This window comes from Ciconia boyciana, chromosome 2 (genome assembly GCF_034638445.1).
Source record: "Ciconia boyciana chromosome 2, ASM3463844v1, whole genome shotgun sequence".
In the NCBI taxonomy this organism is placed as follows: Eukaryota; Metazoa; Chordata; class Aves; order Ciconiiformes; family Ciconiidae; genus Ciconia; species Ciconia boyciana.
The window spans coordinates 166,998,516-167,023,613 of record NC_132935.1 but is presented as its reverse complement, the minus strand read 5'-3'; the positions used below and the strand labels follow the sequence as shown (position 1 = coordinate 167,023,613).

The 25,098-nt window shown below is 43.9% G+C and overlaps 1 protein-coding gene across 2 annotated transcripts in view; it reads left to right on the top strand.

The window, feature by feature from the left end:
- Positions 1–25,098, top strand: part of ALS2CL (ALS2 C-terminal like) — a 54,431-nt gene that overhangs the window by 12,000 nt on the left and 17,333 nt on the right. For both annotated transcript variants that reach the window (XM_072854883.1, XM_072854884.1), the window contains exons 2-11: positions 13,574–13,682; positions 14,574–14,766; positions 16,597–16,662; positions 17,412–17,577; positions 18,037–18,165; positions 18,503–18,622; positions 20,438–20,514; positions 20,907–20,973; positions 21,694–21,890; positions 24,356–24,421. In XM_072854883.1, coding sequence (XP_072710984.1) covers positions 13,577–13,682; positions 14,574–14,766; positions 16,597–16,662; positions 17,412–17,577; positions 18,037–18,165; positions 18,503–18,622; positions 20,438–20,514; positions 20,907–20,973; positions 21,694–21,890; positions 24,356–24,421 — 1,187 coding nt within the window. In that variant the 5' untranslated portion in view covers positions 13,574–13,576. The remainder of the gene's footprint in view (positions 1–13,573; positions 13,683–14,573; positions 14,767–16,596; positions 16,663–17,411; positions 17,578–18,036; positions 18,166–18,502; positions 18,623–20,437; positions 20,515–20,906; positions 20,974–21,693; positions 21,891–24,355; positions 24,422–25,098) is intronic.

Below are 25,098 nucleotides of genomic sequence, written 5' to 3'. Positions count from 1 at the left end.
GCTGTATAAGTTTTTAATAGCACTGTGTAAGGACCTTTCCATTTTTCTTTCAAGGGCTCATCTTTCCAAGTTCGTACGTAGACCGTGTCTCCTGGTTGGAATGGGTGTACCGGAGTGTCCAAGGGAATGGGAGTCTTCTGGTTTAGGTACCTATGCAAGGAGAATAAATTCTGCGAGAGAGAGATCAAATACTCTTTAATTACAGCCTGTCCCTTTATATGCATTTGTTCTCCCTTCGTGATTAAATGATTGATTGCATATGGTTTCCCATACAGGATCTCAAATGGACTCACACCTTCCCTAACTCTGGGTGTAATTCATACTCTCGTTAATGCTATGGCTAGAATATCTCCCCATTTCATTTGAGTTTCCTGACACACTTTAGAAATCTGTCTTTTTAGGGTTTGATTCATTCTTTCTACTTTGTCACTGGACTGTGGCCTCCAAGGGGCATGCAAATCCCATTTAATGTCTAGAAATCTAGAACTCCCTGCACTATTTCTGCAATAAAGTGGGGTCCGTTATCAGAGGATATACTTTCTGGAACACCGAATCTGGGGATAATTTCTTTCAATAAAATTTTAATCACTTCCCTAGCCTTATTAGTGCAACAAGGGAAAGCTTCGGGCCAACCAGAAAAGGTGTCTACCATTACCAATAAATGTTTATACAGATTACACCTTGGCAATTCTGTAAAATCTATTTGCCAGTATTCCCCAGGAGCTATTGCTTGTTTTACGACTCCTCCCATGATTTTCTTTGCAATTTTGGGGTTATTGGAGCAACAGATAGCATGCTTTTTAACTATGACATCCACTAGGCTTTGCATTCTTGGCCCGATGAGGTGTCCTTTGGCAATTAGTACTAATGCATCTGCTCCCGAGTGTGTTTCTTGGTGCAGTTTCTCGAGTAGAATTTCCATCATCTTTTCAGAAATTAATAATTGCTTCAGCGGTGTCACCCACCAACCCTGATCACTTTTGGAACAATCTAATTGCTCTGCCAATTGATTTTCCTTCTCACTACGTTGTGGGGGCGATAATTCCAAATGGGGTACTGGAATTAAAGCTCCTTCAAATTTTGACTTCTGTAATGGTGCTTCTTTTGCTAACTGGTCTGCTTTTTGATTTCCCTTCGTGATTTCACTGTTTCCCTTCTGTTGCGCTTTACAATGCATTATAGCAACCTCCTTTGGTTGAAGCACTGCCTGTAAAAGCTTCATTATTTCTGTTCTGTGTTTGATAGGAGTCCCGTGTGAACTTAATAGTCCTCTTTCTTTCCAAATCGCCCCACGTGTATGCACTACTCTGAATGCATACTTAGAATCTGTGTAAATATTGACTCTTTTTCCCTGACTAAGCTCTAAAGCTCGTGTTAGTGCAACCAATTCTGCCTTTTGAGCAGATGCATTACTAAGCAAAGATTTAGTGTCTAAAGCCCGAGTACGTTACCACTGCACATCCAGCTTTCCGTCTTCCTTCCAACATAAAACTGCTCCCATCAGTAAATACCTCCAGTTCTGCATTTGGTAGGGGTTCGTCTCCCATATCAGGCCTACTAGAATACACTTGTTCAATGGTGGTTAAGCAGTCATGATGTAATTCACCGGATTCGGAAATTGGGAGCAGGGTAGCAGGATTTAGAGCAGAGGTCAGGGAGATTACAACATCATCTTGTTCCAGCAGCACCGCTTAATATTTAGATAACCTGCTTGGGGATATCCAATGATGCCCTTTATTTTCAAGGAGAGAAGACACAGCATGAAGTACAAACACAGTAATCAGTTGGCCTAACATCAATTTCCGAGATTCTTCAATCAAAGTTGCAGTAGCCACTATTGCCCTCAAACAAGCAGGCCAACCTTTACTGACCTCATCTAATTGCTTTGAAAAATATCCCACCGGTCTTTTCCCGCTCCCCAATTTTTGTGTCAAAACTCCTAATGCCACATGCTGTCGTTCACGTACATATAATTGGAAGGGTTTCCTCACATTTGGGAGTCCCAAAGCAGGAGCCTCCATGAGTTTCCTTTTAATTTCATCAAAACTCTTCCTACATTCAGGTGTCCATTCGAGAACCCCCTCAGGTTGTTTCACAGTAACATGCAGTGGTTTGGCAATTAGTCCAAAATTGGGAATCCATAAGCAACACCATCTAGCCATTCCCAGAAATCCTCTTAATTGCTTCTTTGACGTAGATATAGCAATTCTACAAATTGCCTCTTTTCTCTCAGTACTTAATTCTCTCTGTCCTTCGGTGATTTCAAGCCCCATATATTGGACCTTTTTTTTCCCAATCTGAGCCTTTTTCTTAGAAACTTGATACCCTGCCAAGCCCAGAAAGTTAAGCAAACTGGTGGTGGCTTCCAGACATGCCTCATAACTGTCAGAACCAATTAGCAAATCATCAACATATTGCAGCAATGTTACATAGTCGTGATCATTTTGCCATAGTTCCAATTCTTTGGCTAGTACATTACCAAACAAGGTAGGGCTGTTCTGGAATCCTTGGGGAAGGACAGTCCAGCAGAGCTGTGTCTTTCATCCTGTAGTTGGATTCTCCCATTCAAAGGTGAAGATGGTCTGGCTCTGCTCATCCACAACTATACAGAAGAAGGTCTCCTTTAAATGTAACACTGTGATAGATTTGGAACCACAGGGTGGACATCTACTGTCCTTGCATTAATTTCTCATAAGTCCTGTACCAGTCTATATTCAGAAGAATGGGGCGTCTTTACAGGTAGGATGGGAGTATTAAATTCCGATTGACACTCTTGTAACAATCCATGTTCTAAAAAGGAGCTTATTTTAGGTTCTAATGCTTTTCAGGCCTCCAGCTTAATGGGGTATTGTTTCTTTCTTACCGGTTGAGCTCCTGGTTTCAGTTCAGTCTTTACCAGGGTCGCGTTCTTTGCTCGTCCGGGCATCTTCGATGCCCACACCAAAGGTATGACCGCATCCAGTACTTCCTCTAGAATATTCATTTCTTCATTAGGATCCTTCTTGGTTAACAAACATATCTGGGCTTTCCAGGCAGTCTCTGGAGGAATATGCAACTGAACAGTCTTCAGAAAAAGTTAGTTGTGCATTCAGTTTACAAAGTAAATCCCGTCCAAGCAATGGTAGGGGGTGTTCTGGCATATAAAGGAATTCATGAATTAATTTAGTATTTCCAATTTAACATTCCATAGGTTGTAAAAACAGCCTTAAAGTCTTTTTCCCTGTTGCACCAACCCAGCAATGTTTATTTTAGTTCTACTTAAGCATCCTCTGCAACTAGTTACTACAGAATGTGTGGCTCCACTATCAATTAAAAAATCTATTATTTCATTCCCCAGCTTGACTGCAACCAGAGGATCGGCTGGGGAAACTTTATACACCTTATATGCAATTGACAATAACTGTGAGATTGTCATGCCATCCACACGCTCTACCTTTTGTAATTTCTTTCTTATATCTGCTGCTGCTTGACCAATAAACAGCATGTTAAATAACTTTGAATTGCTATCATCTTCCGGATCCAGATCCGTCCATTTTTGAGCTACTTCACACAATCTCTCATAGAAGGCTGACGCGGTTTCCTTACCCCCCTGCCTTACTTCATAGAGTTTAGATAAATTCTTAGGCTTTTGCACTCCATGTTGAATCCCATACAAAATTAACTTTTAATATTCTTTTACCCTCTGTAATCCCTCACTTGTGTTTGGATCCCACCCCGCATCCTCTTTTGGGAGGTACATATTGGCATTAGGCACCCCCCTGTTGTTGGACCAGTCCCTCTCTAGCCTTCTCTAAAATCATTCTCCTCTCCTCAGAGGTAAACAAATATTCTAGGAGAGCCTGTACATCTCCCCAGTTGGGATTATGAGTCATCGTTACAGTTTTAACAGTACTATACATTCCTTATGGATTGTTTCGATAGGATCCAACTGCCTGTTTCCAGTTTAATAAATCAGAAGTAGTAAAAGGTACGTGTACATATACCGGTGTTCCTTCAGGCCCTACAGCCTGTCTGAGGGGAGCTTGAACTATTGGTTTCTGTCTGCTTGTTCTTTTAGAGATAGGACTCACAATTCCATTGTCACTTGAGCTATCGGATTCTGGCTGTTTTGGGGGAGCTACGAACAGCTGAATATCTTCTGAATTTTCTGATTCAATACAAGATTTTCCCTTTTTCTCTTTTAACGCATATATTCCAACCTGATGTTTAGAATTCACTAAGCCACACTTCTTCCTAATATCCCAATAATTTCTTAATGCAAAAAACATATCCACATAAGGTATTTCATCCCATTTTTCAGTTCTCTGACAAAACAACATTAATTGCAATATAGTGTTATATTTCAAGAATCCATTCTCAGGCCATTTTTCACCATCTTCCAGTTGATATTGTGGCCACCATTGATTACAATATCATTTTAGCTTATTTTTAGTCATGGGATTCCCCCCCAAATTTATTGCAATTCTTCAGGATGCATCCTAGAGGAGAGCAAAGGGGTGCCTCCTGGGAAGCAGCAGTGCCCATATTGGTACCAAAAAACCCCAGTGTTTCTACACAAACCAAAACGAGGGACATCTCCCTTCGTTACTCAGAACAGAACAGCATGTAGAAACAAACAGAATTATGCTCCTGCTGCGTATCTTTCCTGATGCATCTTATGCAGAGACCAGAACAGAACAGATGGTGCCTGCTTCCCGAAAGATCTTGCTCCTACCCCTCTTTTCTCATATCCCCGAAAAAATGCCTCTTTTCAGTAGCATTGCACCGTTGTGTCACTTACCACCCGACTGCATGAGAGGAGCTGAAGGAGTCCCCGATCAACAGGTTGGTCCATGCTGGAGTCCACTCAGGTCTCTTCTCCCCGTCAGATGCAGCAAGACGAACTGGGCAAGGCTGTCAGCGCCGTCCCATCTGGGTCGCCAAAACCATTATCCCCCAAGTGTGAGGTCGTTTGCCCGGTGTGTGAGACGCCAATATACAGACAGGGCAGAGGTATTTTATTTCATGTCTGCGCAGAGATGGGTGCTAGGTGGTAGCTCCACAAAGCCAGCACAAAGTTTGGTCATGCAGGCACAGTATTTATATGCATATGCATAAGTAATTATGCAAAGCAGTTTTCTATTGGTCTACATTTCTCTTATTTCAATCTAAAGTTACAGTGCTACTTTAATATTCTGTGCATGGTCAAAGGTGAGGGGTCTCTGCTTGGGCTGGGGTCTGCAGCTCAAGGGGTGTGACTTTTAGTATTATAATGAGGCTAGTTTGTGTGAGGGTGCTTCTTATCACACTTCTACTAGGAGTTTCAGATGGTTCCCAAAACATCTTAATTAGCTTACATATTTCTCCAGGATGTGCTTTACTCCCAAGGACAGTAATTCTTGATTAGACGTTCCATGTTCCAGTCTAAATCCCCCTTATCGACTTTATGTAAGTCCTGGCCCTCCACCAGCTCCTGATTGACTACAAGAGGAGCTCCTGCTCCCAAAGCTGCTACCAGAGGTGTGACACAAAAATTGTCCCTAGCTGTTGTCTTCTGGCTTTCCCATATTTCTACTCCAATGGAGAATTATTGAGTCCCCTCTTCTCACAATCTTCTTTCCTTTGCTGCCTCCAAACAACCTGTAGTTTTTTCAGGTTTGGTTTGGAGTTTCATCTAGTAACCTCAAGTCATTTTGTGTTGCATATGAGTTGCTGGGTCAAAATAGTTATGCTTCTACATGCATAAGCTGCTTGCAAGTGATAACAATGATAGTGGGAGCTACAACCCCATGAGGGATTAAAACACTAAGTAAACATCATCTCACCCGTGGGCCTTATCGTACTTGCCTTGTTATTTGAAAAGGCTGAATTATATCCTTAACTGTGGTGAGAGTGATATTCTCTAGCCTTAGTTGTCAACAAGTAAAGGGTTTTATTTGAGCTGTTTAATTCTGTAGCTAGTGGAGAGAGACCAGGTATATCCAAAGGCCCACTCATCTCAGTTACGCTGGATTAAATTGAGCTTCTCATGTGCCTCTTTGTTGGTTACAAAGGGAGTCTGGCATGGGTAGTTCAGCCTTCAGACACCCAGAAAGGGCAGATGGGTTTTGTCCTTTTGAAGTCAACTAGAGGTTTATGGTTGTTTTTAATGGGCTCAGGAGTGAACTTCCTAAGTAAAGGACATGAGCTTCCAGTTTGGGTTTGGGGAAGAAAAAAAAAGCTGGGTCAGATAAGGTTTGTGTAAAGCTTTGGCGTTCCCTGTTTTTTCAAAAAAAAAAAAAAAAAAAAGATAAAAACACCCCTTCCCCCACACATAGCTTCCTGTTTTTCCTGTTTTTGTGTTGAAGATGGAAGAAGACAGAAGTCAGGGCGGGGGGAAGGGTTCTCCTTGGGCTGAAAAATCAATTATACAGCCTGAGTGCTTTCTGAAGAGAGCACTGAATGCTTGTTTGACCTTTCGTAAGCTCCTGACCACACAATGCTATCCTAAACTTGCTGAGATTTTAACATGGTCGATATTTTGACAACCTTGCATTGTCTCGTCTTTCAGTGCTTGAGGTCCTGCCATGCAGGTGACCAACAAACAATTTTATGATTGGTGCATAATATCAGCAATATCAAGCCAGACTATCTCACCTCTCATAATGCAGAAGAACATGCCTGGAGAAGAACACCACAAAAACTGGAAAGGGTTGTAGCAATACTTCCTCCTTACGTGCTTCTTGCCTCCTTGGGGAGTTGATGCCTTTGCTTTTATTAGCTTTTAATTGATTTTTCCTTCATGGACTCGTCCAGCCACTTTTGAACACATGTATAGTGTTCTCATAGCAATGACAGACTCTTGTGGCAGTGAGTTCCATGGCTTAATTAGACGTGGTGAGGTCAAATATCCTGCTGCTCATCCTGACCTGGCCCCATTGCTTGAGGGTAGAGGCAGTTGTGCTGTGCCCCAAATGTTTGCTATGTGGCCTCTTCTGTGTATGAACCTGGACCAACTGAAAGCCTGAGGGTCTTGTGTTCAGGGTGAGAGTTTTGATGGGTTTGTTCATTTTCTTGTGTTTTTAAACTATGTGGTGCACTGTGCCTACCTACTTTCATTGCTTTCCTGCTCAGCAATTTCCCCTGGTAAAGAAAATGTTGAACCAGATCTTGTCTAGTTCCTTCACATGGCTGGCATTGGCACACTCCCTGTATCCCATGCTGAAGCCTAATCCAAGCAACTGCTACCTCTGTTGTTCTCTTCCTCCTTTTTATGCTGCTAATGGCTGTCTTGGGATTCAGGGTTTTATTGTCTTTCTGCCCTGTTTATTCCCAATTACCTCTTAACTCGCACATTGTGTGTTTCTGTCTGTTTGTGAGGTGGCTCCGATAAGTTGAACGCTAATTCATCCTGAGTCATGACCATCTGAGGCTTGACAAGAGTAGAGTCTGAATGGGAGAATTTGCTCCAGCATGTTGGCGTTGGTTAAACAAAGCCTGGAATTGTTTTTCCACATGACAGAATGGTCTTTGTGCCAGCCTGAATGCAGACTCAGCTGGAGCGTGACATGTGAGGGGGGATGTCGTTTGGAAACATAATTAGGATGCATGGGGATATTTGGCCCCTAGAGAAAAGCAGCAAAGGTTGGGACACAATTTCTTGGCGTTAGCCACCAGAGTTTGCCCCCATGGCCTAAGGAGCTCCTGAGTTTATGGACTCTGAGCTGGCACTGCTAATTGAATGAGATCCCACCCTGCTCGTGGGCATGTTTGTGTGATGGTACATTAAACTACGCTGGGGAATGGATCCAGGTTAAAAAGTAATCTGGCAAAGAAGGCTAGGGTCCATGGTCCAAGCTCAAACACATCTTTCCTCTCCCCTCTTCACTCCTTAAGACCAACACTTAATGCTAATCCATTTTTTCCCCCCAAACACCCCTATTTTAGGCCATATTAATCACAATTATACAGATGTTGAGCTGACCAAGGGGAGAAAACAGATAGTTAGGTCTATGTTCATTCTGGTTTAAGGTCCCAAGGTTTGTCTGTTATGTCACACACTCTGATGTAAAGTGCTGATCTGTATTGACTCAGTCTAACAATAAATTTTTAATAAATTTATCTGCTAACTTCTGAGGGAGAAACTCCCTAATGGCAGGTTTTATGCAGAACTGTGTATTATTCTGCCCTGTAATGTGCATCCTTTAGACCTCAACACTGCTCGGGGAAAGACATAATGCTCATGCAAAGGGTGAGTGAGTGGTTAACAGCAGGGGAGGACTTATGTGTCCTTCTGGGATTCTAGAAGTCAGTCTGGCAAGAAGAGAGTTTTAGTTATCAATTGGCTTAGACTGCATCCTGCTGCAAAGCGGAGAGGCATTTACCAGTCCAAGCGTAAGTTCCCATGCTCTATATTCCATTCTTAGATGGTTTTAGTTGCTTTAGTTAGAAGCAACACCATTATCGGCATGAGAGAAAGTGGCCTAGAGAGTGAAAAGCCATATCTGAGGAAGAGTTTCAGGTTTACCCTGACAGAGAAGTATCTTTAGTACCTCTTGGCTTCAATTTGGAACTCTTTTATTTACTTCTGAACTAGAGCTTGAATTAAAGCAGCTTTATCGCTGCCTCTGCAAATATGATATACTCACTTGATGTGGGCTGTAGTAAGAAGGTACCTCTTCAACTGCATGGCAGTGATAAGTTGACTGCCTCTCGAAGGGCAGGGAAGGGAAAAGTTGGCGTGTTTGAGGACTGTATGTGACAGAGTGATGGACTGGCCTCATTTCTGAGGCAGTCGGTAGTAGAAAGATCATGAACTGCAAGGATGGATGAGATTGGAAGGGCTGCAAAGGCACAATGCCCTTTAGGATGGCTGATGAAGGGAAAGAGAAGAGTTTAAGGAAGGGAGGAGCTACAGCAAGCATGGTCATGGCATTTACATTCCAGGTGGTTCAGTATTAAAATGCTCTGAGCACTCCATAAATCTGGTATTGTTCGCGACTGGTTTCTCCCATCTGAGAAGTGCTTTTTTTGACTGGTAATCTTAACTTCAGCACAGAGGGGGATTCACAAGAGGAAGATGGAAAATGAATAGTCCTTCTGTGGATGTCCAGTTTGTTCCTTAATGTACAGGAGCTGATATGATTGTTTGACTAGATGTGTGTTTCCATGAGAAACTTCATGTCACATCTGAAATCTATGGGGCTTTCCAGAAATTTTCCTGGTGGAACAGCTGCCTCAGAGCTACAGACTCCAAAGTAGAAAGATGTTCTATGCAAAGCTGACAATGAGGCTCAGCATTTCACCAAAATGTCTTTTTGCTTGGTTTCCTATTTGTTCCACCCACCCTTCTGGCAATTTCCTGAAACTGGCTATAACAACCTGTTGTGGCTCCTCAAGACATGTATTTTCTTGCTGAAATGTGCATTTAGCAGCTTTGGACAGACCTTACTGAGGATGAATGTTCCTCCAGATGACCCAGGCTGCTCCCATCCACTGGATGCTCAGCAACCCCTTAGGTTGGTATTAGCTGCTGCATCACCCTTTTTTCTGCCCTCATTGTCACCCTCAGCAGACAGGCCAAGAACGTGATGAGCCACAGAGATCTGGTGACTCCTACAGAAGTCGTTTCTCCAGGTCTTTTTCCTGTTTCTACATGAATACTATTATGTGTCCCTTCTCTAATTACAGACCCGTGTTGTACGGCTTTCTTGTACCTTCATTTAAGGAGAATAAACAGATATGTCTCTTACTTGGGAACATGTTCTCCTAGGGAGATGTCATCAGTCCTCATGGGAGCCTGAAGCAGGCTGGTGGCTGTTTTGTTTTGCCAGTGGAAGTCTCCATCCTCAAAGGCCGTAGACTTTCCGATTTTGCATGTAAAATCAGCTGTTGTCATGCTATGTGCAGCTAGTGCACCCTTCCTTGGAGGTACACCTCCTTCAGTTCTGGCCATCAGGAGTGCACCATCTTCAAAGGTCTTGACTCCCTAGCAGCAGAGCCATCCACGAAGAGCAGACTAAAACCTTGTGAACAGGCTTCAGAGTGGCTCTGCTCAAGCTTGCCTTGCCCTTCATGGAGCAAACAGAGAATTACAAAACCACTCAGTCACATGAAAGCTGTGTCCAAGCCGGGGGAAGACAGCATGTGTCAGCCCCAGGTTTCTGCTCAGTGCTCCCATCACCCAGCGGCACTGCAGTTTGCATTCAGTTTTTCACATGTGCGAATGCATAATGTGACCTCCACGTGCCCTTGGATGGTCCCGATTGTTTCTTTTGCCTTCTACGGCTGAGCCAGTGTTGGTTTTGTTCACTAGGTAATGAACTTCAAATCTTCTTTGCCTGACTGGGCTAGAATAAGTGTGCAAATGCTGTTCTCACAGAACTGATGGGGAAAGCCCAGAAATGGTGGCTGAAACTCATGCTTACCTTATTGGGTGATGTGATGTGATGTGATGTGATGTGATGTGATGTGATGCGATGCGATGTGGCAACTTAGGTCTTTTTGTGGTGCCGGAAGGGCTCTTTTGAAAGCTGCTCACCCATTCAGCAAATGATCCCTGAGTGTTGTGTTCAGGCTGGAAGTAGCCCACCAGTTTTCCCAGGAAGGGTGAGAACATGATTGCTAAAAAGAAAAAAGAACACCGAACCCAAACCAGAACACTGTGTTGACTCTGTATCAGGTTATAATGGAAAAAAGTATCTAAATGCTTCTGTTTTTTGCAGAGTTAGCTTGGGTGTCTGTACAGTGTTGCAACTGCAGGGGTTTCTCAACCCACGTGCTGCACCATGGGAATGCTTTGGGGTCATCCCCGTAAGGTCTGAGCTCAGGTCTTCATGGGTGATAGACCCTCAGTTAACCAGGACTGCAGATAGGCAGGAGGCAGAGCATGGGACCAGCTCATGGTTGGAAGGTGCAATGCCACATCCAGATCAGTAGGTCCACCTTGGACATACATTTCTTCCAGGTGACCGTTACAGAAGTAACCAAATAACACTTAGGCTGGGGCAGCAATGTTCCTGTGGTGTTGCGTATGTGCTCTTCAGCCCTGAGGAGGCTCCTCAGCCTCCTGCCTCTGCTCGTGAACTGTCATGGTCCTGTTGAGCAAAGCTGTGGGTACCTGAACCCTTGGTTTGAGTAATTCAGTTTACATTAAGTTTACATTACATTAAGTATTTAATGAATGGGTGGCTTCTCTGGTTGTTTTGATAAGAGAAGAGTTTGGGGAAGACTTTCTGAGTTTGGCATCTAGCACCCATTCTTTTTGTTTTGCACAGGACAAAACATTTTCTTGCAGAATTAAATAAGGACCAGGTGGAGAACAAGCCCCTCTCATAGCAGAGCAATCTGAAATGATGGAATCATGTTCTCTTCTTCTCCAAAAATAGACAAAATAGTCAGGCTTAAAAAATATAAATAAATAAAACCTGCTGTTCTGTTGAAGCATTTGAAAATGAAATGTAGTCATATATCCAGCCTGATTTTACTCCCTGATTAAGCAAGCTACTTATGCTTAGAAATTTCTAACGAGCTTGAGTGCTCTCTAGGACCTGTGAGAAACAACTTTATCTTTGTGTCTACAAGACAGGGGATTAAGTGGTGGCAAAAATAAACTTTTAGATCTGTCCTGTCCTCTTGGTGCTCTGGGGTGAGAGATGATTGGCTGCTGTTTTATTTTGCTTTTTTCCTGGCTCAGTTGCCTTCCCTGGGAGGGGCCAGAAGGAGTTTGGATTCCAGCTTTTTGACCTGTTTGCATGCCTAGAGATTTCCTCTGGGACAAATCGCCAGCGTTGCTGAAAAAAATAGCCTTGTGGTCATGCAGACCTTGATGTATGAAAACTTGCAAATTAATGAGATTATGGAATTTTTTAATGCTTGCTATTTTTCAGACTAATGAAATTTAAGAGGCAGTGGTTACTAACGAGAAAACATTGTCATTCATCTGTGCAGTCAGTTGTGTCTGGATCCGAACAACCACTTAAAACCAGGCCAGCTAACCATTCAAACTGCAAAGCGTCCCTTGTTCTATGACACCATTTCAGCCCAAGCTCCACGATGACCTGGGAAGGGAGTTCCTGAGCAGAGTTTGGTGACTTTAGGGAGCTCAAAGTCTTATTTAGCAAGGAACCCACCCACATGTGAAGCTTAAAAACAAGACGTTCCCACCTAACTTAGTCACCGCACCCAGGTGACCTCCTTAGAGTCCATGCTGAGGTGCTCGAGGTATTTCTTCCTGTAAAGTATAAAGTAGGGTTAGGCTTCTATGTCTAACTTCCCAACATCTCAACACAAGGAGAATGAATCTCACCTCTTGTTTGTAGCAATCACGGTAGAGGTTCAGGATGTCTTAGAGTATGCCACCAGCAGATAGCCTGAGTTCAGCTCTTCCTGGAAACAGTGCAAAGACTCTAGTTTAATCTCCATTAGTATATAAATTAGGTCTAGCCCCATAGCCAAGTGGTTATTGCATAACCTGTACATCGCTAATTTCGCCTTACCTTCCAAAACAGCAAGCTACCTGTTTCAGATGGTCCCTGGATCATACCTGAGAACTGTCTGGGAGAGACGCTAGTTGGCACGCATCAAAACTGTGCCGAAGTCTCTGCCACCAATTTAGCAATGTAAATCTCTGCAGCGTAATGCCGTATCCTCGTTTGCTTACTATTGTGAACGTAGCCTTTGAGCGTGCACTACAGCCAGGCTAAGGATAAACGTAGACAGACCATACTCAGTCCCTTGAGTTTGCTGCTGTGCTTCACAGAGTTAAAAGAATCTCAGAGTTTTGTATTTTTATCACCATTAGTAATATCAGCTGATTCTGCCCATAGTATCTTCACCACCTGGCCTTTTTCCAGAGCAGTCTCTTATGACATGCTATTAGCTGGCTGTGTTCACTTCCTCTGATACATTTCTTTCGGGAGGTAAGGCTGGGAAGGAGGAAGCTACTGGAGTTTGGTCACATGGTTTTGCTGCCCTTTTTTTTTTTTTAAGTGCTGCCCACTTCCACTTTAGGCAAGCTTTCCTTGTTGACGCAGCAGTTGTGACATATAACCAGCAGTGCAGTGTCCTACTCGGAAAGGAGTAACACCAGACCTCTGTTCCTCTGGAGGGTTGGATGTTTGGGCATGGCTGGCACAGCTCTACAGCTCCGTACAATAGCTTTTAATGCCAAAAGGTGCAGACTGAGGCACCCGGGCAGAAAACTGGTGAGAGATACAGGAAGAGATGCTCTGCTTCATCCTTTGCTGCCTTGTACTTCAGATATTTTCTTTTGGGAGAACAAATCTAGCACTAAGCAGGATTAACACATATCAAGAAGTTTAGGGTCTTTCCAGTCATCTAGAAGAAGTATGGTGGCCCACCTGAGAAGATCTTCAACTGGGGCATCAGGAAAATGGGCTGTAGCCTCGGTGGTCTTCTGAGACACCAGCTCATGTTAAGCTATCGGGTTTCCATTTCCTCTTCTAACATTTTCAAATGCTTTTTGGGAACAGCAATTACACCTGTGTGTGTTGTCAAGAGCAGGAAAGGCTGATGGTTTGCAACGAGCACTGAAGCCTTGGTAGATGGATACTCTTGCAAGGGAGTTTATGTGTGCCTTCTGTGTTGTGTCCAGGACATGTGCACGGCTGAAGCAACTGCATCTCTGCTCCAAGTGGAAGAAACCTTCTCAGCATGCCTGGCACGGATAGATACCCTCATCCTCAAGCCTCTGCTCCAGGCAGGTAGGTCAGAGTAGACTATTTTTTTGTCTCTAGTTCTAGCCTTGAGTCACAGGCATATCTGTGGAGAGAATTATAATTGAAGCTCCATGGCTAAGGACTTTGCTGGGGGCTGGTTTGTTGGAGTAAGTGGTATATAGGGTTGTTTCAGTTAAGATAGTGAGCTCTTAAGGATGTCTAAGGCCTTTCATTCACGCCTAGGACTGTGGTTCTTGTTGTTTTTAGAGGTTAATCCAGATTCTGACCAGTATCAGCCTGCACACCTGCTCAGAGGCTTGTTTCCAGCATGGTGTGTGGAAATCCAAAATGTGTCTCACGTATATGCAACCCCTAAACTGTGCCTGTTCTGCCTCCCTGCTCTTGGTTCATGGTCATGCCCATCTTTGAAAATAAAACTTGTGGGTGCAGGTTCTGAGCTGGCAGTAAATCAGAGCAGCTCTACTGAAATAACAAATCCATATACATATTCACAAGCCTGTCTGGCTAAAAGTGGTGCGACTGGATTAGACCCATAGGGTGGTTTCCTCTCGTGTCATCACCTTTTTGGTCTAGCCTCCAAGGAGACTGGGAACAGCCCTTCGAGCCAGGGACAGAAAATTTTCCTCTGGTGCTTGTGTCTGAGCTGGGGCTGAGCCTCACAGGCTGCCCTGACCACATGCCCCACAGGAATGGGAAGGACAAGGCCTCAGCATGGAAAGCCCATGCAATTACTCACGGGGACACAACCCTAAATAATCATCATCTCCTTCCTCCCTGGTATTGTTTTCCTATAAGACTATATGTGCTTTACACTGAAAAATTGGGTTGAGTATTAAATATAGGCAATGTTTTCCATAAGATTTCTTGGAGTCAAGGCTTTCTGATAGCCTTTTTTCCCTTATCTTTTCCTCAAAGAGCCTAGTGACCAGAAAGGAAAGGAGAACTTTAAGCTCTTCCTGCTCCTGAATGATAGATTTCAAGCTCTCTGGAACCTCACAGAAGAAAATTACCGAATACTGAAACAAAAATGCAGCACCTCTGATTCATTCTGCATCCAGGACATTTACACTGTCTGGAAAGGAGATCTGTTTCTAAGCCTCTACATCCAGTAAGTACAGAAGCATTTTGGAGTAGCGTAAGGGACCAAATTTATCAACTAACTGGTAGGTTGGTGCAATTAATTTGTGCATTTAATTTGTTCAGTCCTGTCCACTAGTTCGGTCATTAGGTAAGGGAATTCATTGCATTCAGCGCTCATGACAAATGCTACAGAATATAGCATCTGTGGAGACACCATAATAAGTAGCCTTTTTTGTAGCTGTGAGTATGCTTGTAAGAGGCAGAATATTTTCTTGCAAGTATAGTTTTTTTAATGCATCTTAAAAATGGGAAGAGATGGAGGGTAGAATTTGTGCCTGGGTAATTTATGAGAGCAAAGTTTGAGCTGTCATCAAGAACAGAAAGGCGTGCACAAGCAGGTTTAAAGGACTCATAGGGACGAAGAGAAAAGATGTCACTAGACATGGTTCATATTATGTGTTTGTGCCATATTTTTATGCTTTTGGCAAGGGATATGATAGCCAGTGATGGATTTAGCGTGATGTGAAAAACATACTGCCCCATTACTGTTTCTATAATTAATTACATCTGTTCCTCATCTGTCTGCAACGCAAAATAAAATGTTTACCAAAAGCACTGTAGCATGTGTAACCTGTGTGTTGATGTCCTAGCATGAAAAATGCTTTATGGACACCTGAGATGACATAAAGATCAGACAGTGTTCAAGCCTTCATTCATCGCATTGGCCATAAATGTGGCCAAGCCTTTGCCCGATGGGCTGGTACCGTCTGTGCAGTTTGGCACCCACCCAGGAATGGGAGATGGGCACGCTGGCTCCTGGACACTGCTGTTCATCTAGTCTTGGTTTTGGTGGTTTTTATCCATATGGAGGGAGGAGAAGGAAGGACTACTTTTTGTTTTGTTTTTACCTGGACAGCATCATTTTAGAAAGTGACGCACAGCAAGCTTTGCCTTTATATGAATGGGGTTTGGGGTAGCGTGTGTGTTGCTCATTTGGGAACTGATTCAGTGAATTAAAATTAGTTTTCCTTAAAAAGGCATATAAAAGATAAAAACTTGTGCTGAGGTTTCAGATGACAGGAAGGAGAAGTTTATCTTAAGATCTAATTTCCCCTCATTTTGAAATTAAAACCTGTTTTTGTTGGGCATCATGCCAAAAAAAGAGCTGGTTCCTACGCACCTCTGCTGACTCACTCAGTGCAGTCCTGATCCTACAACGTCTCATGCTTATTGGAGTGATATAGGAGGAAGCAAAGCCCCTGTTCAGGGGCCTGAAAATCAGCAGTAAACACATGTCCCTGAAAGATGTAATAAATGATAATTAGTCTGGACATTATACATGACATCTGAAAATGCTACTGGAAGAAAGCGTGGTACTTGCTGACAAAATATGGCTCGATCTCCCTCTAGTGTGAGATGAGATACATTGGCGTGGGACACCTTGACTTGAATTTGCCATCAGTAATACAGACCTGATACTTTTACTTCAACCAGCAGAAATTCATACATCCAAAGCCGGTATCTTAAGCTCAGCCTTTGTAGATTTGCTTTCCAGGAGAGTTGCGCAAATTTACTTCTGCTTATGCTAAATGCCGGGATGATTTAAACTTCCTGTAACGATCCAAGTACAAAAGCCAACAAGGCAGTTAAACCAAGGAGCTGGCAAAGGAGACAAAAGAGGAGTGAGCCAAGGTGAGAAGTACAGTAGCTACGTCTCTCTCTGCCTCCCTTGGAAAGGTGGACCTGAGATGACATTTTCAAATGAGTTTTTTCCCTCTGTGGCTTAAACCTTGTAGCTAATGTGGATCTCTAACTCAGCTTGTGCTTGTGTGTGTTTGGTTTTTTTTCTTGCCAACAGATATTTCGTCACTTTTGCAAACTACGTTGTAGTCAACGGCTTCGAACACGCCACAAAGAGCAAAAGGTCAGTGGGCTGAAAAATGCTTATTGAAGGGGCAGATAGGAACACAATGATGTTGTGTGGGTTAAGACACTAAACTGGCGTGAGCAGCAGTGAGCACTGCACCTTGCAGTGATCTCTGTTTCACGGTCCAGCTGCCTCTCCTCTGAGCCGGCCATACTGGCTGCTCCTGCCATCTTCTGAGACCACGGCAGCAGCTGTTGAAAGGTTTCCTCTACAGATCTCTCTCCATCTCTTTCTAGCCATGCACAACTCCTTTTGTAGGAGAGGAAGCCTGTAAATTCGGAATGTGGGGGTTCAGGTAAGGGGTGGGACCTGAGAAAAGATGATGTGGGAATCTGGCAGGACATTTCCACTGCATGTCCCAGATGTTGTCAGAGTCTTATAGAAACAGCAAAGTAAAACCTGAGCACTAGATAGGAGCAGATTCACAGCCACTTTATCTGAGTCACCCTCCTGGTGTGCAAACCATCATGAAAGTCATGCTATATTCTGTATATCTGTGGGTGTGGTTCCTATTTGCAGAGACTGCTGGGCCAGAGGCAGGACGGATGGAGCTCTTGTTTGCCTCATTGCCTTATTTCTGTGTGTTTGGTGTGCAAATATATTTGCACCATGTTATCTCCTGCTCTTTCACGTCTTGCTATACCCTCTCTGGGAGTGAGGTAGCACATAAAGTTTGGAAGGCAGAAGAGTGGCAATTTGCAGAAAAACTAATTAATGAATTTTTGTCTTAATTCACCATCTTGCAGTGAAGCCTGGAAGCACCATAAGACAGTGCTGAAACACTTCCTCGCAGACTTCACCTCCGAGACCTCCGTGCCACTGGCCTTATACACTGTTCTTCACAAACCTATCCGGGATCACATTGAGCAACATGTACTGCTCCTTACCAAGCTGAATGAGGTTCTCAAAGAGGTAGGAAGCTTTATGTGATGTTACTTGACTGGCTTATGCTAAAATCTTATGCAGGGCTTGTGGGGCTTTGTGGTGGTGTCATTGAATCCAAAGTTGGCTGGAAGTAAATGATTTTCAGTGGATAGCTGGGGTGGTAGTAACCAGCACCAGTGGAGTGCAGCCCACCTGAAGGTCTTGAAGCAACAAACTTCAGTGGCCACTCCAGCATAGTACAAGCTACTCATCATATAGAGGAGCTGCAAAGGGTCAAGTAACTGGCCTAAGGTTGCACACTTCTGCTGGTGGCAGAGGTAATGCTAGATTTGGGAGGCTTTCCTCGGAAATGGGGTTGGAGGGTTAACTCTCATTAGTCCTTTGGATCCAGAACTGCTGAGGCTTTTCTGCAGCTGTAGCCCAGAGAGTAGATGTCCTGCACAGCCATACCTAAAGCATTGCTCAAGCCCCGCCTTCTTTTATCAGGGGTCTGAAAAGGACGTGGTTACCAGTGCCATCAAGGAATATGTGAAGCTGAAGTCTTTCATCAGCCAAGTCCTGGATGAAGCTTGTTTTACCAAGTCCTTATGGAAATCCTTGGGCTACAAATTCACAGTGAGTCATGGATGTAGAAAGTGGCTTGATGGGGAGCTCTTTTGGAGGTCTTACGCTTCTGCTTACACATGGAGGAAATTTAATACAGATCAAGCATTTGAGGCTGGTTTGGAAGCCAACAGAGCAGGGCAGTGTGGAAGCCTTGGAGAAACCATATGGACACTGGGTGCTTTAGAAGTTGAGCCCTGTGTCCAGTTCTGCTGTCACTGTCAGCTTGTGCCACAAGTCAGACAGTCTCTGGAGGAACTGTTGGCTTGAGTTGTATGTCCTCTCCCAAATCCTGATGTTTCCTGATGCTTTTGATCCACCATCTTGACCTCTGTGGTTCCCTCTGTAGGACATACTCTGTGTACCTGAAAGGAGGCTGCTGGAAGATAGCAAAAATCTTCCAATTTCTGCCAGCACGAATCGATCAGACAGGATCTTGCTCTTCGATGATGTCCTTGTGCTAATTCAGGTGAGTCCTCAATCTTTCCGAGGGATTGGAAGGGCAGCGCAGTTCAATGACAGTAAAATTCAGGTTCCTTTGATGTTGAAAATGCAGCAGAGCTTGGCTGTTGGCAAAACCTTGTCTCAGATCCATGCACCTGTGGTTTTCACTGGAGAATAAAAGAAAGCCTAATGAAGAAGGAATAGAGGAGCATCCACATAACTTTTTTCCCCAGTAAATATGTATTATCCAACCACCACAGGCACCTTTCTAGTAACCCAAGCCCATTCCTGAATATGAATCTCTTTATTTCTGTCCTTGCTTATTCAAAGGGGGCCTGATGGGTCAAAGATATTATACTGTAAACACTCATGCATAGGACTAAATATGACCTTTCATGGTTGACTCTGATAGTGGCACGGGAGCAGAAGTTGCAGGTGTTCTTGGGGCTATTTCAGGTATTTAGGGCCTGGGTGTGGGGCAGACAGGGAGCGTCTACAGACATGGATAGCTAGATGAATAATATGTGTTCAAAGCTGTTCTGCAGCATGTTAACTAAGTCCAGCTTCGCTTGCTCTGACTGACAGCTCCTGTAACCTAGCACGGCTCTCTTCATGTGCACCTCTCTGCTTGCTCTTTAGTCACGTGCCAGCCCCTCAGGTGTCCAAACACATGACTGCCTTGTGAGCTGATAGATCTTATGGGCTCTTCCAACATGAGCCTTTGTGATAATGCTGGGCAGTCCTACGCAGCTTGCAGGGTCTAGGCCTGAGGAAACAGGGTGGTGATTATCTCATCCAACTTTACATTGTAGATTCCTTAGCACCATAGTCATCTCGCTGTGTGAGCAAGTGCCCCCAGGCTCCCTTTATAGTCAGCGGAGAGAAACATGCCCTGTCTGGGTGTGGTTCATCTGACCTATTTTCGATGCCAAAATTAGGATGAGTTGAATCACGTCCTTGACTCCATTGACTAGGACGAGAGCACAGGGAAACCAGCTCACACAGAGATATCTACATTGTAGACATCTCTGTTCAGTCAACGGTTCCCACCCACTATGTCTCATCTGCTGCTATGACTGTTATTGAGGCTTGTGGAGATATAACTGGACTGGGATTGAACTGGTTAGCTTGGGCTGCTAGCAGGGGACTGCCGATGAGGGCTCTGGTGCTGGGAATCTGAATCTCCCTCCCTTCCCTGTTCCCCCAAATCTGGTAGATGCATCAGTGATTAACTCGTGGTGAACTCCGTAGTGCTAGTACCTAACCTTGGTCAACTACGTCCTTACAGACAGCAGCTCTGTAGTGTGGGAACCTGGACTTTAGACAGGGAAGGGAGATGTAACATTAAATGTAAAGTCTTTTCCTAATATTTCAACAATTTTAGTTTCTTCTGTTTGGTGTGCTATTGATCAAAATAGTGACTCCTTCAATGTTGTAGTTGTGGGCCACTATTGGCTGTGCCATCTGGAGTCCAAATCCTAGATAGATCATAAGCAAAACTAGGGCATACTGGATGCCAGGGATGATTTGGGAGTGTTGTCATGTGATAAGGAAGAAACTCTTGTAGAGATAAGTGCCATCTAAGAAGGTCTGTTACTGTTAGTTGTAGCCATGGCATAATGGAACGCCACTTATAAATGTTAAACTAAAGAACTTTCTTCCTTCTACATTTCTTCAGTCTCCGAGGCCTGTCGTCATAGTGTGGGATAGATGTGTGCACCACAAAAGAGGGAATTTACAGTCCTACCAGTCTTGCTCTGCTGTTCAATGGATTGACAGAGCGGGGGCAAAGTGTGATGTTTACATCAATAACAAGAACATCTTGTCCCTTTTGTTCCAGGGAAACAGCTTTCAGAGTTTTGATCTGAAGCTTGTGTGGGTAGATGAAAACTTCAGGGAGAAATCAGCTCCGGGACCGTAAGTGAAGAATTTCCACTTGGAGGGGAAAAAAAAAAAGTGTTCAACTTGATCATGAAACTGAGACAACAATTTAAAACTTTGTCTCATCTCCTTTCCACCCGGTGGGATTGGTTCTGGGCTACGGGTAATTGCAACACCTCTTCGATGGGATCACAGCAGCCTGGACTTGCATTGCTTGCGTTTGCTGACATTTTGAAATCAAAGAATAATAAAATGGTTTTGGCTGCAGACCTAGAGAACAAAGATGAGTTGACTACTTGAGTATTTCTTCAGAAGGAAAAACTGACTGCAAGCACATTATCTTCTGAAGAGGAGTGGGAAGAGCAGGAACTGCTGTTTCACTAAGAAATGTGTTTTTCATAGTCTCTGTAATGTCTTTTGCTTCACAGGTGTGGACTCCGCATTATAACCCCAGAAGAAACATTCCTTCTCTCTGCCAAAGACCCACAGATGAAGGTTAGCAGTGGGCAGGGTGTTTCTGTTCCACCTGAAATACCATGTACCGAGCCTTGAAATAGGGGAATGGCATAGAGGGGATGGCAGCTCTGTAATGGGGGCAAAACATTGGCTACTAATTGGAAGTGGAAATCTCATTAAGGATCAGGATTTTACCTTTCTGATCAGAATACAGACGAGTGGGATCTGCACCTGCTGAAATAATGCAGCCAAGGCATCTCCTCTACGATTTTTGCCATTTTTTAAAATTAATTAAAGCAGAGTAACAAGCAGTGTGGCTTTTTTTTTTTTTTTTTTTTTAACTCTGTGGAGCCAATAGTTCATTAGATGGACAGAGGTAGCTTAGACAGTTGATGGTAGATGAAAAATATCCAGGTGCTGGAAGAAGTCTGCCCTGGGCAGTAGCGTATGCTGCAGAGCTTGGGACAGTACAGGCCCATCAGCATGGTCCTGTGCCAAGGCCAATTAGTGGTGGTGAGAGGCAGGCTTAAATGACATGGAAGTGTTGTGGATTGGTGCAGTATCTAACTTGCAGGACCCAAGATAACTCCTCCTGTTGATGCTGTAGATGGGCCATATCCCACCAGCCCAGCCGGCTGAATGGCACAGAATTGATGGGAACCCAACAGCTTCTTGCTGCTTCTCCTGAAGTATCTCTTCTTGGGAGCTGTTTTACTTTCTTCACTCGTTAGTCCAGCACTCCTCTTCCTCTGCCCCCAGGCTGTTTGGCAGTGGAAGCTGAACCAGGCTGTCCGCCAGGCACTGAATGGGAAGCGAGATTTTCCATTGTGGGGCAAGACTGGTGAAGGCACCGAGCCCCCGTCCTGCCGCTTCTTCACCTACGTCTTCAGGGTGGAGGGCAAGTTCAAGAACGCATCCTACGAGGGCGAGTGGCACTGGGGAAAGCCGCATGGCAAGTAAGGAGCCTTTTTGCCTCTTTCCTACGGAAGAACATGCAAGGATGGCCCTGCTGTCTTTGTGTAGCACTGCCTGGACCCAGTGGATGCACAGGTGGAGGTATAGATGCCACAGAGTCGCTGTGGACATGGGGTGATCCATCACATGCTGAGGGCCTGGACCACAGACTCTGCACTGGTGATCTCCCAGGGTGTGCCAGCCTCTCTGGTTCCTGCCTCACTTGTGTCCAGAGGGAAATCTGGTATTGAGGACCGATTCAGGGGGCAATTGGGACACATTTGCTTGCTTTCAGGGCTTGGTCAAAGCATGAGTCCTGACACGTCATCTATTGTATTGTAGATGTCTTGCTAGTAAATTGTAGAGGCTGACCCTAATAATGTGGTAATGATCACATTAAAGGCGCTGCATTGGCCTATGGCTGTAATTAGGACCTAGACTTGAGCTAATGTTTATTTTCAAGATCTCAGCCTGAGGCATAAAATCTTACCGTCACGATGACAAAAAACCAACAAATAGCCTTTGCTTGTGAGTGATGGAAAAGTTTTATCCTGTGCTATCAAAATATATTTTAATATCCAAACTATTATTGAAAGAATTAAAAAAAAACAAAACGATATTAAGTTGATAAATACAAAAGATGCTCAAATGCATTTATTTGGAACATGAGAACTGTTCACTAAATGCAACTGAAGTGTCAGAGTGAGCTCTGCCAAAAGTGAATGGTCTGTAAATGAAAGGTTAAATGGTCCCAACCAAAACCTCTTTGACATAGGATAGAGCACAGTCTTTGTTTTTGTGAAGAAACATGAAATATGACCAACCTCCTCAGACACCAAAACAGGCTGACTTGGAAGTTTTATACTTCCTGAGTTTTACACAGTTTGTTTATGGTTGCTATTGAAGCAAAAAGGATGTAGAGACTTGGTTTGAAAGAACCTAAAAATAATCAGAATATCCAAAATCAAAAGCTTAATCCTGAATCTTCTGTGGAAGAGATTGTGCATTGCCTCATAATAGCATTAAATAGATGTTTGGCATAGAGCTATACCTGAGGCAGTCCTTTACATCATCCCCACCTTCCCCAGCACCTGCACTCCTAACAGAGATCTGAAAACCACTGTGTGCAGACACAGAGGGACAAGCACCTCCCCTTGCTCTTTGTCTCCTCCTGTCTTACGATTGGAGAAATGAGATGAATAAATACCTCTGCTGCTTCAGATTAAGTGACTTGACTGAGGCATCTCAGGAAATTTGTGGCAGAAATAAGTGACTTCAGGTGCTTTTAATGCCTGGGCTTTTAATTGCTTAATTACTAAACTGTCCTTCCCACTTCTGAAATTGCTTTTCTATGGGAATTGCTACTAATACAAGGTTACAGAGCAGCAAAGCTGGCCTTGAAGGCTTGTCCACCCCTGAGCGAGATGCTGGCATGGCAAAGCACATGAGCAGAAAGCTGCAGCAGTGTGAATCAGGGCTCTTCAGCAAAAACTTCTGCATTCTTCACTGTTCTGTCCCAGTACTCCTGATAACCTGGTGTGGTGGAAGGAGATACTCCTACTGAGAAGTAGCTTAAACCATCTCCATGGCTGGAGCAGGCATTCTCTGTGGTTTGCTTTCCTTTCCTTGCATTCATACTAGCAAAGCAAAAGGATATGTATTTTAAATCCACTTAAAATTAATCTGACCACTTTCCTGTAAATACCAGAAAAAGAGTCTGTCTCATGTAGGTGTTTAAAGCAACAGCCTTGGTGAAAGTCAAACAAATGTGTCATGGTTTTGGTACTGCACCATCTTCTATTGTCTGGTTGGGGAATGTACGGGGAGCTGGCTGAGTCTGGGATGATGCAAGAGTCAAAACAGTGAGTCGGTGTGGGTGGAGTGGGAGATGGGGAGGAAGGGAAATGCGTTCACAGTTGGGCACAGCTGTGCAATACTTTGACCATCACATTGACTGTTCCAGCCTCATTGTTGCATTGTTAACTTGTGTAATCATTTCTACAACTCCCACACAAAACATAGGGAAAGATATGATCCCTTTAGGCCAGTGCTTGTCTCTTGTTTTCATAGTGCCTGGCACAATGAAGTTCTGGACCATGGTGTCATTATGCTGTCTACGGGGATGTGCCATGCTGGAACTTCAGCTGGCTTAATTACATGCTGCACTGCAGTTACAAAAGGCTCATGTGCAAGGTCCTAAATGGATGACCCAGCAACTCTACAAAATGCTTTTGAGATTAGGGACCTTGGAAGAGGATTCTTTCCACTCATTCCAGGGCATGAAAACATAATGGTATTAAAACCTTACAGTGCAAGCCAAGGTCCCAGAGGTGCCTGGAGTCTGTGTCTCTGTTCCCTGAGGAGATGTTTTGATGTTAGCCATTTCTAGTTGTGCCTTGATACCTTCTGTTGCAGCTGTGAATGTTGCTGGTGATCTCCCTTGTGTAATGCTTGCTTCAAATTGTAGGGGGACACTGAAGTGGCACGATGGACGCAACCATGTTGGAGATTTCAAAGAGGGCTTGGAGCATGGGTAAGCCTTAAAAAACAGGGCTTTTCTTGCTTTCAAAATAAGCTAAGAAATGGTACCTCCTAGAGGTACAGGGACACTGGCGTCTTGTTAGGGGGACTCTATTCACAGTTACGGCCCAATTCATTTGACCTTTTTTAGAGAGCTGGCTCAAGCTTCAGTAGGTTGTAACCTGGAGTGTGTGCAGATGACCTGTTCAGATGTAAATATCTCCATTCGGCTGGATGAATCTGACCCCTAATCTCTAAATCTAGGTGAATTTATTCATATGGAATACCTTGGGAAAGTTATTTTTAGATATATTTAAAAACCTCTCTTAAATGAGGAGTTTTCAGAGGAAAGAAGCCATACTACGACATTCAAACATTATTGTTCTAAAACTTTTTGAAAGTAAGGCTCCTAGATTTCTCATTTCTACGTGAGTTTCAGAATAGGTTGGATTTTTAAAGGTAAGAAATGTCTCAAATACTTTGTGTTGGGATTAAGAAAACTTTTTGTTTGTACCAAAGCAATTGCTTTGGTAGTCTAACTCAGCCCCTAAACTGGGGAAGGGGTAGAGAGGGGAAAAAACCAACAACACTGAAAGTAGCTGTGTAGAAAAAGCGATGAGAAAATGCGACTGCAGCTCACAAGGAGAGGAGCTATTCCTTGGATCAAGTCTGTCAACACTTAGAAGTAGT